At 36.2% G+C, this 16763-nt stretch overlaps 1 protein-coding gene across 1 annotated transcript in view; it reads right to left on the bottom strand.

Moving 5' to 3' along the window:
• Positions 1-503: 503 nt before the first annotated feature.
• The window catches only part of LOC145785143 (dual oxidase 2-like), a 30347-nt gene continuing 14087 nt past the window's right edge, over positions 504-16763 (bottom strand). Inside the window, exons 15-33 of the mRNA XM_082596844.1 lie at positions 15207-15356; positions 14667-14833; positions 14131-14292; positions 13385-13576; positions 13011-13239; positions 12716-12809; positions 12116-12291; positions 11685-11702; positions 10541-10640; positions 9235-9452; positions 8681-8911; positions 8237-8420; positions 7749-7872; positions 5645-5824; positions 5046-5216; positions 4761-4919; positions 4265-4420; positions 3810-3938; positions 504-3344 (exon numbers count right to left, since the gene is read on the bottom strand). Of these exons, the coding sequence (XP_082452970.1) occupies positions 3222-3344; positions 3810-3938; positions 4265-4420; positions 4761-4919; positions 5046-5216; positions 5645-5824; positions 7749-7872; positions 8237-8420; positions 8681-8911; positions 9235-9452; positions 10541-10640; positions 11685-11702; positions 12116-12291; positions 12716-12809; positions 13011-13239; positions 13385-13576; positions 14131-14292; positions 14667-14833; positions 15207-15356 (2963 nt within the window). The 3' untranslated portion in view covers positions 504-3221. The remainder of the gene's footprint in view (positions 3345-3809; positions 3939-4264; positions 4421-4760; positions 4920-5045; positions 5217-5644; positions 5825-7748; positions 7873-8236; positions 8421-8680; positions 8912-9234; positions 9453-10540; positions 10641-11684; positions 11703-12115; positions 12292-12715; positions 12810-13010; positions 13240-13384; positions 13577-14130; positions 14293-14666; positions 14834-15206; positions 15357-16763) is intronic.

Raw genomic sequence — 16763 nt, 5'->3', positions numbered from 1 at the left:
CTTCCAATGACGTAAAAGTGGCATACAGCTGTTTCGACCTCTTTGGCTTAACTTGGTCCACGTTAACGGCACGTCATTTTTATTCGCATGGCGTCGATCGCTAGGTAATATAATTAATTGTCATACAAAGCACAGCAGCAGTGAATCAAAGCATTAGCAGTATCTCATCTAGGGTTTCTATGAATAAAAACTGAGTACTTATTTCTGTGCCAGTGGAAGCCATCTGTTGAGTTGGTCAATTCTAAAGTATCCTGTTTAAATACGTACAAATGATTTGCAAAAAATGATCTCATGTCACAAACACAACAGACTAGCTGGGCTGCAATTCCATTTGAATTTTAGTCTGTTTGTTTGAAGCTCATGCTAGAATTAAATTTTAAATTTTAATCGATATGAATCAACTGTAAAATACATTCAACATTTTTCGCCTCATCTCAGCAGATTCTTCACTTTCAACTCATTTTCAAGCTGACAGTAATTCTAATGAAAAAGCCAGATTACTTCGAAATACAGCAATTTTATTTCGTGATTTTAAAACAAAGGGTTGTAACTTCAAGCTGATATTTTCAACTCACTCGACAATTTGCACATTTTCATCGATATAATGTAAGACGCTTAAGTAAAAGTCTTCTCGTTTTTAATCACAACCAAATATTGCATTTCTTTGGCCAGTGAAGAGACATATCCGCTACAGAAGACGTTTAACATTGTACTGTACAAGGTCAAAGACAAAATGAGATGGAATTAAACATTTATAAAAATCGCTTCCATTTTAAAACTTTGTAAAATCTGTTTAAGATGGATGGATCTTATTGTATAATGATGAATTATATCTAATTACAAATTGAAGATGTGCATGGATAGTGTGACACGACAAATGCTGTTTTATAAGGCTAGAGATTTGAACTTTTAATTAAAAGATTCCTTTTATAATATAATAAGTAAGTTCATAACTTCTTCTTGGCGAAAGCAAAAGCGATATTGCATCTGTAATGAATTTTCAATCACACCCAGACAGCAACATTAGTCATTTTTACATTAATTCAACGTCTGCACACTGTCTGGGATTAAGATATCATGGTCGTTTGAAATCAGTTTTCTCGATAAGGCAAAAACGTTTTGCCGTAAAAAAATCTTTTAAACCAGTGATTCAATATCTACATCACATTGCATAGTTCTTTATGAAGCAAGTTCACAAGTACACATGGTAATATGTTCATAACGATTCCTGATAGATTTTCAAAAAATGCAAAAGGACTAAATACGCTCACTTGATACGACCGGTCGTGTTAACTTAACCAAAAAAGTTTAACCCTTTGTAAGGTATCAGTTCACTACGCTCACAGAGTTCAAAAATAAGAGCTTGTTTTTCTTTAGTTCCTTCTATGAGTGTTATTTCCTTTAAATAGCAAGATTTCAAAAAAAAACATATGATGGTTTTGTTTTAAAAAACTTTACGAATGATTATTATCAAAACTAAAATCACACAAACATTGAGGGAAAAAACTCAAATTATTCTTTGTTAAAATCAAGTTTTTCTTTTACAACCTATTATTTATTTATATTGCGCAGTTGAACGATACACAAACTGTCAAAAACTTTTTGGTTAAAGTATTGAACTTTTCACAAGGCTTGAGTTTCTGTTTCGTTCAAAAACAACTATCATTAACATACTGTATATATACCATCATGACGTCATATTTACAATTTCCTTTAAAATCTATAGGAGGGTATTCACAATAACAATTCCAAAGTTTCATTTGCATTCTTGTTGTTGTTTAACATTAAAAAATAACGCAAAGTAACATAGTTTAGATGACAATAGACAGGCAAGCTTTCAAAGATTCACATCACCTGTTCTCCTCTCACACCAAGAGGATTGATGATAATGTTTAAACGACGTAAAAACAGTAACTCTTTCCATTTGGGAAAGAAGATCAACATTACACAAAAACCTCATGTTTGAATTGTCCGAGTAGTTAAAACTTAATTCAATTCTGATTCAATCAATTCAATATTGAACTAGCCTAGTTGCAAATTAGCAAGGCACTATTGTTAAGCTATTACAAATGCATCATATTTTTTACAACTTTTTACTAGTAAGTTTACAGTATCACAGGCATAGTTCTTTATTACTGGCTACTGTTGGAACAGCTTAACGAGAAAATCTAGTTTGTTTCATAACTATCGTAACTTGTCATTCAAAATTAGCTTAGAAATACAGTATATATGGCATAGGAATACCTGAGTAGTGCAACCAAACGGTAAAAGTTGCCTTTTTTACTTAGCTTCAACATAATTTATAGTAACATCAAAACGGTGAAAAAGTGCAATTTTTACCAGCTGGGTAAATCTGCACTTTAGTCTTTTTTCAAATCAATGATTAGTTTATGTGTTGAAGAAGCCAGGTCAACGAAATTAAACAGTTGAAGAAGGCTGCGCAGTGACACAGGTTGCGTATTTATAATCTGCTATACAACGAGATGCACAAGCGAGTCAAGTCCCTTGTACAGAGTAAACAACATAAATGCCAACACTCCTTTTTCATTGACAAATACGAGTTTTTGCAACAGGCACTTTCGAAATAGAAATACTATGAGTGTAAAAGCAGGTTATGTGGAAATGATAGTCTTGCATGAAATGGCTAATGTTGAGTTGTTATAAGCCGTTCGTTTCTTGCCGATTTAAAACAACTCCTTTAGTCGAATCAAAGCGTAACTATAGTTCGTTCTTAAAATGGTATGAAAATCTTATCAGTATTTGAAAAGTATGGTTGTTAAATTGCTAAAGGTACATTTTTGTCGACTTAAAGTCAGCAGTGGAAAGGATTTCGCAAAAACTTAAGTCTTGTTGCAAAATTTCACCATGCAAAAGTGCTAAGTTTTGTAGGACGCGCTTCATGGGAGCCCGACTATTCTGTACTGTTTAAAACTTTGGAGCCGATTTTTTCAAGCCTAGCATTTTATGACTTCTCATTGTTAAATTTACGCTTTTTATTTTTCTTCCCCAGTTTATTCACATAGTTTTGACTAGACTAAAGAAAGAAAATACGGTTTATACAATCGACTCACAAAAGCAAAGCTATTTACAACACAAAGGTAATGGAAACCATTAAACTTCTTGCAACACATGTGTGCATTGGGTATGCAATGGATAAGCGCAGGACGGTGCTTTTTTCGTTTGGTATAATATTCTATGTACATAGATCTTTCATTTTCAGTTTAAAAGTTCTCGAAATGATGCAAGAACGATGGACCTTCGTACTTATTCAGCTGGGCGCATGTCTGATCAACGCCATTGGTCATTGGAGGGGGGCCACAACTGAAAACGCCAAACTTGTCCACCTGAAAAAACATGAAGCCGTTACGTGCAATCAGATTGAAATACAATGCGCAACTCAACACGATTTTGTTCTATTGGTTGCTGTTCATTGTTCATGCCTGTATATAATTTAACATTGCAGCGCATTGTTTTGTTTAATGAAACAAAAAATAAAACTTCATGTAATTCTCGGCAAAGCTAACGGTGGTCTCACACTTACAGTAGTTACTGAGCTTCGGAAAATGAAAAGATAAGATTCTTATTACACTAAGCCTTCGGCATTAACGACAGTAGGGTAGCCAGCTCCTCTCTCGGCCGCCCTTCCTTCAAAAACTACGCCCACCCAATTGATTACACCCTGGGTAGAGGTAGGCAGTGTTTATCAACAACCAGCTTCAGCCGGTGTCGAACCACGTTTGCATTATTTGAAAGCCAACGCCTTATCCGCTGCGCCACTCCATAATTCTATTACAGTGTAATTACTATACCTCAGGATGTTCGTCGACTAAAGATCCAAAGAATGACTTGAAGTCCGGACGTCCGAAATGAGTCACAGCCCTAAGACCGGTGAAGAGGGATTTCCCGGCCACTTTCTGGAAGTGCCTTTCACAGATGTACTAAAAAGATAAAAACTTTAAATTAGATACTCTTAGTATTGGCTGTGACAATAAAGCTTCTATTTTCCGTTGAAAAAAACTCAAATTGCGTACTTGGTTTTTCAAGTGAACAGTGCGACCTTTCGTTTACCGCCGAGTTGGTTTTGGTGCATAACTTAACAAATTTATAATATTTAGTTGCAATTTGAACTGAACTCGATGATGAAAGCTTGAATTAAGTAAGTAAATGAAATAAACAAATTAATTTTCATAAAAGTCTGACAAGACATTGCGACTTGCCAACCTTCCTCAAATTGAACAAAAAGTTGCATATTTAAAAACTTTACCAGCATGGTGGTTCTTAGGTCGAATTTTTGAGGAAACTGGGTGATGAAGATGTGAGTATCCAAAATACCCTTCAGATCTTTGTCTTCAGCATCTTGGATGATGTCAGTCAACCACTCGTACTGTTTCTGGTCTCGAGTAACCCAAATGAAGTAGACCTAAATTTTCAAGATTTTTTTAGTGTTAAAAGGTAAAAAAAGACTAAGTATTGTTATGAAATTGACAATACCAAATCAGTAGCATTTGAATGAAGATGTCGTACACTTCAGGCATTTTTTTTCCTGTATAAAATGCTCTCATACAGTGAAATCTCGACATAGATAAATTGCACCGTGATATCTACCATATCGGTATTAATCATCTTTGCAATCACATACAAGAAAATAGATATTACTATTTAAAGCGATTTCAGCATCTTTTTTATAGACTTTGATTTGATCCAAATTTACAACTAATCATAAGTTACAGTAAAATGTACGGTCGAAAAATCAAACTAACCTTCTTGCAAGAAATTCTTGTTCCCGATTTAGAAACGTTGATCAGATCCTTGAGAATGGAAGCAAAAGGAGTCACTCCAATACCACCCCCGACAAGCACAGACACGTCATACTTGTACCAGTCCTGGTGACCTTCTCCGAATGGACCGTCCACCAAAAGCTGAAAAAAAATGTTGTGGGAAAATTAGATCCTGGAAAAAATCCTCCTAAATTGAATAAAAAGAAGTGGTTTATTGATAAAAACAAACAAGCTCTCTGATGACGACTAGCTGTATTTTTCTCTGACCTTTGGATACGCGGACTCCCTCAACACTTCAGGGTTGTAGATGTTTCTCAGATTTATAGTCCATGGTCCAACGGCTCTGATGTGGAGCTTAAGAGTGTCCTCACAAGGGGCGGATGTCAATGTGAACGGATGATATTCTCCTGGTGACTGTGCAAGGCAAGCGATTCGTACCTGATGAAAAGAAAATGCAATATTATTGCAACTGGTTGATATTTAATGCATTGATGTATCTGTAGTGAAATAATAGGTCAAAACAAATGCTTCAGCCTACACATATCATATGTGGGCTAATTTTATATTTCCTTGAAGAATCATACCTATTCCTAGTCTAGGCTGTATTATTTACAGACGTGTTTTTATTGTTTGCGCTTTTTAAATGGGAATTACCGGAAAATAAAAAACTGAGAACAACAGTTTTTGTCTTTCATCCGCTATGGCATTGTAGCCTACTGTACGTTGTTGAATACATATTGAAACTGAAATGATCCTCAAGCAAGTCTTAGGTCTCAACAATAAAGTTATCCATACAACATTATGGACAGTGCTTCTAATTTATTGATAGCATGTAGGCCTGCAGTCCTACAGTCTTGCAGACTCACCCATTGACCAGCCTTATAGTCAAAGTTGGTTGGTCGTTTGAATTCCAGGTATGTCACATCTGACGGCAATAACTCAGCATTTACAACTGAAATCTCAGCCTTGTTCCTGCTGATGCTGTACAGTTTGTCAAGGGTGTAAAGGATGATTGGTCCCAACAAGAAATAGTAAGTGAATGGACGCTGAAGTAAAATAAAAACATGCAGTTGGTAGGCTACATATTAAAAGTCACAGTGTCAAACTTTCAATGGTATTGAGGTATCTCTTGAGCTGAGTTTCTCAACGGAGAAGTATAAGATTGAGAGATATTATGTGAGTAGATTAAGACTGCTACAGAACATTGAAACAAAGACATTGATTAAGACTGCTACATTGAAGAAAAGAAAGTTTTTCATATTTAAGATTTGTTGATCAAGCGACGGACAACATTAACTTAACCCATTCATGGCCGGTGTCCTTTTAAAAGGACATCGTTTTGAATGCATCAGTATTGCATCATTTTATTTTGATTGAATCATTTTGGACTTGCTAGTAGTTGTTTAGGGTCTGTTTTGGAAGGTGTTGATAAATATTTGCAAACAACGTACTTTTACTGAATTTTGTGAAAGTTTGAAAATTGTTGAAAAATGAGAAGAGCCCGATAAAGTGAAGTGAGGAGGAACATGCATGTTTTATTGCCTATTGGTAATAGATATGAATTATGTTTCTTCATAGTTTGACACTCTGTAATATTGTGCTTCCTACTACACTCTAATTTGTGTAAGGTTTTGCTTCTTTTATTTTTTTATTTTGCTTTATATTTATTGTTGCCTTTTAAAAGGACACCGGCCACATGGCCACATTTTTTTGGTTGTTTGTAACTCTGTCAAAGAATATTGAACATCGTGTAAAAGCAGCACGTTGTGCCTATGGAAGACTTAACCATCGTGTTTTCAACAACCATGCTATATTTATCCGCACAAAAATTATGGTCCTCCGGGCAGTCGTTCTATCCACTCTTCTCTATGCTTGTGAAACCTGGACATTATACCGCCGTTACATCAAACGTCTTGAAAATTTTCAGCAGAGGAAACTGGGTCAAATGCTAGGCACTCTCACCTCTCACCAAAGATGCAATCCTTGATCGCGCTAGGTTGCCCAGTTCAGAAGTCACCATATTGCAACACTGCCTTCGCTGGACAGGACATGTCATGAGAAGGAACAACGAGGAGGGACAACTAGAGACAGGAACCCCCCCCCCCCCCAGAAGACCAAGAATGAGATACAAAGATCAGCTGAAAGTCTCCCTCAACCATGCAAACATTGATCTGGATTCATGAGAAAACCTTGCTAGTGACAGATTACTCTGGAGAAAAAGATCTAAGGAAGGCACGGAAATTTTCGAAAAAAAGGATACAAAAAGCCCCAAAAAAACGAACACTAGAAAAGTTAAAACTACCACGTCCCTCCCTCCATACAATGTGACTTTTGCCCACGTCTTTTCCATCATACACTGGCCTCCAAAGCCATATATGACATCACCATCTAAAGCCAAATTCGATTTGATGACGAAACCAATGCTCGGTCACGAGCTGGAGCCGACGACTGTCAGTGGCGTATCGCTATGGTTTGTGCCGCCCGCGGTGGACCATGATTTTGCACCCCTGAACGCGTGAAGTAGGAACCAGCAAATATAATACGAGCCAAATCCATTTCAAAAAAGATTTTGACTATGCTTTTTCGTTTACGTTTAAAAATATTCTACTGCCACAAGCTTCCGACCGAGGGGGAGACTGCCAACTGGGGGGGACACCCCCCTACTAGCTACGCCGATGGTTACCGTGAATATAATATGTTCATACAATAACTTTGAAACGTCCTTCAAGTAAGATCTGACAAATTTCTACCGAAACAAACACCTTCTTATGTTAAGGTATCGCGAGATTTACATTTGACTATGTGGCCGGTGTCCTTTTAAAAGGCAAACATAAAAATGCATCAAAAAAGCAAAAATCATCAAATTTTTTTAAACTAATTTAAAAGTTATGACAATACAACTTTGTGGCTGAAATATTTCCTAAAAAGAGCAACGGGAACTTGTGGCGGCTTTTAATGGGTTAACAGTACCTGGACCAGAAAACCACTTCCGTGAAGAAGCATGAAGAGATAGAGGATGAAGTATCCAAACTTATGGGTCCACCAAAACCATTGGAAGACATGTTGGCGAGCATAGCTGGAGGCGAAGGTGTACCTGGTAAAAAAAAGCAATGCTGCTGTTTAAAAGGAAAGATTGAAAACAGCATAGTCAAACGAGTACGATTCGTCCTTTGTTTCTACAACGTTTCAATTTTTTTCTGCATTTCTTTAACACATTGTTGATGAGTAAATGTTGTTGCTTGCACTAGGAACTAGCATACACAAGGAGTTTACTTGACAGGATAATAGCTCATTTTGTTAACATAGATAAGTATAGGCGATACCTTTAACCTTTCTCAACCTGACGTTTGGTGACTAGGTACTGTTTTCGAATACATGCTTCATCAACATATTGATGTATCACAATTTCGATTCAAAGCAGCTTTCTTACGTAAAAAGACTATGTTACAAATACGTACATAATGATGAGGTTTAACGTTAAAATGACTCCCGTGATGCCTGTGATGGTTTGCCAACACCAGTAATGGAACTTGGGCAAGGTGTCACTAGAACGGTAGTAATCACGGAAGAGGCAAATCAGGTCACTAGCAGGTTGCGTAGAGATGGAATAGAAGTTCAAGGAATGCCCAATGATATGAACAGCTGAGAAAAATGACAAGCTCGTTGGTTTAAAATCGATCCAAGACCAGCCTGATAGTCACTTCAAGTAGTGCAAATGCTAACATAAAAACTTGTTAGAAAAAGAGACATTATGCTTTTCAAAAAAGAAGTACAAAGAAAAAAAATCGTGATAAAATGGCCAAATAAGCTTCTGCTATCAGGCAATTCCGCATGGGGGAAATACTACGTTCATTGAACAAAAGCAGATTTTATGTTTTGAGAAAATAATAAAACTTCCTCACCTGTCACAAGGAGGGCAATCCAAGCGATGATTCTGTGCATGGTCACTGCTGAGTCAAAGGGGATGAAGCGATGAAGAACAGTTTCACGAAGAGCAGTGATGGTGTTTCGGCACATGGTGACCAACAGGGAGGAGTAAGTGAACATCATGGCGGAAGCAGCTCCTCTTGTAACGGAGACACCGTAACCACAGATACGACGAAGACCAGCCCATTCTCTTTCAACTGAGAAGACTGCAGAAAAGTATTAAAAACCTGATTATCTCAACAATTGAAAGTGTTTTTGTTTTAAAGAACATTTTTACCCTTAAAACTTTACTGGTTATGGTAACAGACTTAAATTAGATGAACAGCTACAAACTTAAAATGTGTCAATATAATACATCAACATTAATCACGATCAAAGTCGAAAGTTTTACATTTAGTAGTTGCAACAAAGCAATTACACAACAAGGAAAATTACATTTAAAACTAAACCAAACTTTTATCAGTTAGGTCTTAAAATAGTAAAAGGTACTTTTGTTTTTCACAAGTAGTAACGATTGTTTAAAACTTACAGTAGCAACGTTCGGCAAAGATGGCAGCTGTCACAATGATGTAGAGAGTCAGCCAAAAGATCTGGAGGCGATAGTTCTGGATGTAGTTGCTGACAGCATAGATTTTCTGCCAAAATGGGTCTGTCTCGTATCGGTCGTGTTGGACGTTGACTACGATCTTGGATTTACGGTCAGCACGAGCACGAATTCCTCCTTTTCCGGCGGACGCGCTCTTGCTCCTAAATTATAACAATTCAAATACTGTAAACAGTGCTGTTGACAAAGGCAGTCTAAGGGGTAATTTTTAGACCCGGACCAAAGTGATTCTAAGGGTCCGTAAACTTTTAATAGGGTCAGGGAATTACAGAAATCACCTCGTGTTAGATATAGAGCGTTTATCTTAGAAATGCCTTAACTTGGGGCCCGAATATCTCATTGGTACGGGGCCTAAATTATCATTTCAACGGCCCTGACTGTAAAGCACCAAAATAATCGACGTATTGCTAATTCAACGAATTTAAATGCTATTTGTTCAACTGTTAAAGATTTGTTGAAAAGGAGCGATCTTCCTGGCGTCAGCACTACCTGACTTCTCACTATAGAACAGCGAGCATTGTGTTTCGCTAACCATACGGTGTAGCCTTCACACTAACCATCAAGACTTTTCCAAAAACATGTGTTTCTCGGCAGTCGAGTGTAGCAGGAACTCAGCGATAGACACGTGTTTCGCCCATGAGGCTAGGCTCAACAGTACGCACCACTAGTTCCTGCCACATAGTTTTCAACCGCTGCTTTTGTCTTTTTACGTTTATTATAACTTTCTCGAGCAACAGCAAGTCTGCATTTCGCAAAATGGCGCGATTGCAAAGTTTCATTTGTTTTGCTGTGAACAACCTACAATAGTTTACAAGATAACTTGAAAAAGTAGCAGATATCTATTTTCTCGGAACACGTCTTTTAGCTACTCACAAATCAAGATGAACATGGACAATCCAAGTAAAATATTGACAGTTCAAGTGTTCCGAAAGCTAGTGCAACCTGTTACTATCACAGCAAACTCGCAGCATCAGACTAAAACAGGTCGTTAACATCTACATTGTGAATCAAGTAAAAAAAGTAACAATTAATGACGCAACAATTTTATTAAACAACTAAGGTAACAATCAATGCCAAAATCCAGTTTACAATAAATTTCTCCTTGCCTGATGCAATCCTTAATAACAATGTGTTTTGGAAAGTTGCGATCCACAGTCATTTTAGCTGAATTGATTTTCTATTAATCGTTGTGATAAAAAATTCCAAAAGCAAATCGTATTGAAGTACTCACTTGTCTGCGTATGCTCTGACAGTGCGCCTGGCTCTTGTTCCTCTGTTCTCGCGAGCTGGGGCGGCATGCATTACAGTCTGCTGTCGGTTTTTGTCAATTCCTGGAAAATGAAGGTAAAAATACTTTTGAAATCGCTTTGGAGAAAAATTTTACTTTGATCGTCTAATCGGTATTTTTGAAAGTTATTTTTCAACTTTTGCGGATGGCGAGTTACAATAGATTATTTTATAGATTTTTCCTCAAGTTAAGATTTCTAATCCGTAGGCTACGCTATTTTGAAACATCAATTTCAAAAAAAAGTTATGTAAGACATTTGGGCCAACTAATATGCATTTTATAAAGGAGTTATATTTTATAACAATTATTTAAATGTAGATTTTATCCTTGTACATGACAGGTTAAAAATATGAAACCCAAAAGACCTTTTAAAGTAAAATTCGAAAAGCCAATCTAACAAGTGCTTACTGCTTAAAAACAACTCAAATCTCTTGCTATAGGTTGTAATATTGATAAGAAAAATCAGTATGTAAACACAACAAACACTGCAAAGCATTGATATCAAAACTGTCTTAATTTACAATAACACTGCTTGCTGCATGCAAGAAATCTACACAAAAAATCACGTTTTAAAATATAAAACAGAAAGAACTATGTTTTCATACTTTTCGGTTTCCTTGCATGCATAATTATTAAAATGATAAATCATAATGAACAGATTTAACTTGAAGAACGTAACATTTTCTAATTACATAAAAAAAAAATAATATGTCGTCCGAAAGTTAAAGTTAATTTCACGAGAACACGTGTAGGTGGTTGCAAAACCAAAATGTAAATTTTAAGTCAACCGTTCTGTGGTCGCCTGACTTGAGGGCGAACAGCTGCATCCGCTATTCAGAATTGCGGTAATGTTGACATTAACGTCAAGACAAACTGACATAGGCTTTTCGGCAGCCACAGTAAACGGTGTATATATAATAATATAATTTTGTTAAATTTAGTTAACAATATGTGACAATGACTGGAACTCAAAACCAAGACAAAATCAGCACTACGGAACATGCATTTATTGATTAAATATCGGAATATGTGACTATCAATGATGATTGTATGTATAACCATTATTGCAATGCACAAGCTGCAATACCTGTTGTTTGGCCTTCGACTAAAAAGAAATAAACGTTTTGTTTATCTTAATGAAAGTATTGTTTTTGCATGTGGAATAAATGACCTAAGACATTTGAATTAAAAGCTCAAACGTAGCTTTTGCAGATTCATTTATGAAATGCATTCAAATAATTAATACGCTATTTGATTAATACATTTACATAAAGTAATTAAAACGAAAGATTGCCCACTTCACAAACGATCAGACAAAATTTGAGAAAATTTACAATTTTTGAATAGATATTGGCAACAACTTTCTTCTAGTTTATCTTAGGTTGCTAATCGTTTTTCAAAGTTCTTAGTTTTTTATTAGAAGTAGCTTAGTTGGTTACTGTCTGGTGAAAAATACTTTGTCTGTCATGTTGACACACGAAAAACTGAATGTTGAAACAAGGTCCTTCATGAACTCACTGGGTGTCTGCAATGAGGCATCACTCAATTCCGCGTTGTACTTGGACATGATTGTTTGGAAGTCTTGAAGAGAAAGAGATTGCTTGTTTCCAAAGCCATGGGATGACATCAAAGTGTTAATCAGGTCATCCAACTGCTCTGTGGCCACAGAGGCGTTCACCATCTCCATCATGGACCTGAAGCGCCATGTTGGTTAGTGTTTGGGTTTACATATACAGTTGGAAACTTTTAATAATAATAATAATGATCTTGTAAGTACAGTAGGCTAGTGTTTTTTCACTTTTTCTCATTTATGAATTCGGTATCTACATGTCAATCTTCATTTTTTTAAATTTAATTCAGATCATAATCAACAATTGAAGCTCTTGATGTAAAAAGATAATTCATCAAGAGAAAAAAAAACTGTTAACAGCAAATTTTACAAAAATTTTAATCTATCAATTAAAGTTAGTGCAAAAAATTAATAAAATTAAAAAACTTATTGAGAAGATGACATCTCATGCAAATAAACCTACGTATCACTTTTTGCAACAAAGAATTCAATTCCTTTCTAGTTTTCAAATGAATTCCTTTTGTAAGGTTTATAAACTATCATCTCACTTGAGCATTGTTTTGAATTCGCTAACAGATAACTCTCCACTTTGATCCAAGTCGTACATGTCAAACATAAGCTTGGCCTTGTCTTGGGGAGAGCCTGAAAGTAAAAATTGTGTATAATTACTCTACTTTGCGTTGGTATATTAATTGCAGAAGTGGTAGGCTATTGTTTATTAACCTAGTTTTTTAAAATAAAAATGCCAAGTTTTTGCGCTTTTTTTTTCTTTTTTCAAATTGCAAAATGCCTTCAAACATTTTCATCAGAGCGACTGGTGAAGAAAATTAAACATTATTTCACCTTTTGTGAAAAGGACCATAATATCCAGGAATTCTCGGAAAGAGATTGCTCCACTTCCATCGACGTCCGCCGTGTTAAACATCTGTTCCACGAACATGCTGTTGGGTTTCAGCTTGAGATATTCAGCGAACTCCCGTTTGCTCAACTCAACATGGATGAACTTTCTAGCTTCTCGAGAATTTTCGATTTCGGATATTCCTTCCTGGTTGTCGGTTTCAAGTTTGACCGACTGAAATTGAAAATTTGAGTAAAAAAGACGTTAGTTTTGGACTTTATTTGAGGAAACTTGTTTTAGAAATCCCAAAAATTACAAAAAACGTGACTTTAAGTAAATAGATTTTTGCTGGTCGTTTATTTCAGTATTGCATTAACTGACTTACAGCTGCTAAAGCGGTTTTGAAGAATCGTTGGAGTAATTCGTCTCTCATTTCCTTAGTTGTTGCTTGTGCCATCATCTGGCTGAAGCTAACTTCGCTTTCAATGTAAGGAATTCCATTGCTTTGAAAGAAAGTTTTGACTCGAACTATGAAGCTGTCCCTCTCTTCACTATCGTTGAAACGAAGTACCTGTAGTAGAAAATCAGATTAAGTTTTTTAAAGTTGTGGTTTGTTTTATAACCACGATTCAAGGTGTTGAATAATAATCTGTTGAGATGAAATGTAGATGGAGTATCGGCTGTTTGGTAGGCTACTAAATGATTAAACTTGCAAATGTTTTTTTAGTAGGCTACCTTGTATATGGAGGTAATGAGATCTATTTGAAAAATAAGGTTTTGCTTGTCGTATCTAGGCTTACACCTGGTGGTGGAAAATTTTGATTAATTGGACAGGAAGGCAAGGGAGCCAATCTTCGTGTCCACCTTCAGGCATGCCTTTAAGTGTCCTGCCAAAGACACAGCCGCATGCTCTTGAGCGGTGTCGAACCGGCGCCCTTTCAATTGCCGTTCCAAGGTTCTCACCACTCGGCTATGCAGCCACAAAATAAGGTGATTTCTGTGCTTACTTTCAATTTTAAAGATCCAGCTACGCCTTTAAAGTTACAAACTAGACTTTTCGACTTTTTGCACCTTCGGACTTGATACAAACACAAACTTGAAACATCACTGCACTCCGTTTCTTACCAAGTCATGGGTGTCATTAGACGCTCTTAGGAACATCGCGTTCCTGCCTTTGTTGTACGCTCTGCAAAGATGTATTTGCTCCGACTGACCAAGGTCTATTGTTCGCAATTGTCTTCCACCGACAGTTTTTATTTGAATAGTCTTTCCTGGACCAAGCTTGATCTACGTTCATAAATTGGTAATTTGGTATGGTAGTGATTATGAGTCGTTGACGCAAAAAAATAAGTCCACATGGCTTGGTTTGTTTCTAAATGTAGCCAGTAATGATGAGATTTTTAAAAGTGTAGCCTACTTGTAAAATAAATAAAAATTTTCAAAATCTGTTTACAAATTGCAAAATAAGAGCTATTATTACATTTAAAAAATCGTTCACATTCTGTCAGTTGTCCCAGCTGGTAAAATCCGTCCTTTAATCTATTTAACGCTGTATGGTAAAATAATTCAATTTAAAAAAAGAACAGTCTTTGCTGGCTGAGATAAGCAATTAAGCATGGTAGGCTTATGTAATATTAAAAACATTTTGTTTGACAGGCTACCTTAATTTCTCTGGTCTTCTTTTCTCCCAAAAGTTCAAAACCGATATCTACTTCCTCCCCTGTCTGTTGGGTACTTCGTTTTTTGTCAATCGCTGCCGTTCTCTTCCTCATTTGCAACTTTTGTTTTTCCATAATCTTGCCGAGCACGAAAAGGAAAAGCATCGTAGCTGAAAAATAAAGTTCATTTGAGAAAGAAATTATTTTACTTTTTTTATGTAGGCCTAATTGTTCCAATCATGCTCGATGCACGATGAAGATCAACCTTTCTTAAAGGTAAAAAATTATTTGTTTGATTTCAATTTTACAACTGTAATCTAAAGCTCTGTGGCTTATCGTTACTGCCCTTAGCAAACATGTTATAATATAATTTGTGTAGAGAGGTAACTTTTTTAAACCTTAAACAGACATAACCCAGCAATAACACTACATTAGGCGTTGTAAAAACAAAAAACAAAAACAATAAGCTAACGTTTTCGGCTAGTCATACAGCCCTTTTCATGTTACTGTATAACATTTTTTGCTTCATATCAAATTTTCTACCTAAGGCGAAAACTCCGATGGCAGCAAAACTAAGAGCAAAAGACACTTCGCTGCCGGTGAAATAGTCAAAAGTCTTCGGGGGAGTGCATTCTTCCATATTGATTTCACTAAGCTGATCTGGTTGTGGACAATACGTCCTGTTGTCATTGTCTGTAAACAGATAAAAAGCTCATAAAGTTTACTTATACGTTTTCTAGCAATTATTCTCATGACAAATTTCAAATTTTTATCAATAGCGTTTTTACAGTGAAGATATTCTTTAAATTTGGATAAACAGTGGCTGAGTGGACATGGTGCTTGGTTGTTTGTTTTCATGTGATCATGGTTTGATTTTGTTTTCATGTGATCTTGGTTGTTTTCATGTGATCATGATTGTTTTCATGTGATCATGGTTCGATACCCTGTTAAGATGCATGTTGAAAAATCATAGATCAACTTTATCCAAGTTATACTAGATTGTGAACGCAGTTAAAGGAGGATAAACAACCAGAAGAAAGAAACTGACTACCTGCTTTGCATACTGCTAGGTTAACCACAATGAGAACCCTATCTTCGTTTTCTCAAAACACACCAACTAAATATAGTTAAGGTATATTTATTTGTTGATTCGATTACAGAAGCATTAAGGTTTTGTCATAAAGATATTGACCAGTGGTTCTCAACTGGGGGTCCGCGGACCCCAAGGGGTCCGTGAAGCGATTTCAGGGGGTCCGCGAAAGTTTCCGAGTTTTCATCATGATTGATAAATTATGAAATTTAAAAATTGTTTGTGGTTTGTTTATGTACTAGCCTACATTGATTCTCAAATTGTAAGTCGCAACGCACTGGTGCGTCGTTTGAAATTGCAAAGGACATGGCACAAAGGTTTGATTTGGTTCGAACTAAAAATATCATATAAATGACTTAAACCTTTTAATAAGGCTATGTTGGCTATGTTCAACTTAATTCTTTTGAGACAGCAGGTTGTTGATTTGATTAACTTAGACTGCTGACTAACGTTTGCATTTCTATCACCACTCACAGTTTTGCAATGACTGCGATGACAAATTAATATTGATCACAAATGAAAACAGGGAGAAATTCTTTGTAACGGTCGCAAACATTCTATTAACTTTTGATAAAATTTATAGAAAAACATCAAATGATCATATAAATTACTGATGTTTGATCATCATCAGTCGTTATCTCCGCCTGCGGCAGATTGCGCATCAACATGGCTTATTTGTTTCCAAGAGTGGCGATTTTGAGCCAACTCGCCCAGTGTCGTCAAGTGGAGTCCGGTCCATGATTGAATGTTGTCTTGCCATCGTTTTGGTTGTCTGCCACGTTTTCTTTTTCCTTCTACTTTGCCTTCTGTGCAAACTTTGCTGATTCCGAATTGTGATCTTTTAGTGTGGCCGAACAGTTTTAAAACTTTTGATTTTATTATTGCTGCAATTGGATGTAGTTTTGTCATAGTTAGAAGATCTTCTATTTTTGTGTGATCAAGTAGCCTTTTGTTGGTCATGCTTCTCATGATGTGATTTTGGAAGGTAGTGAGTTTTTTCATTGTTGATG

Source organism: Aplidium turbinatum, chromosome 16 (genome assembly GCF_918807975.1).
Source record: "Aplidium turbinatum chromosome 16, kaAplTurb1.1, whole genome shotgun sequence".
In the NCBI taxonomy this organism is placed as follows: Eukaryota; Metazoa; Chordata; class Ascidiacea; order Aplousobranchia; family Polyclinidae; genus Aplidium; species Aplidium turbinatum.
The sequence above is the reverse complement of the archived record's forward strand: the minus strand, read 5'-3'. Positions and strand labels throughout refer to the sequence as shown.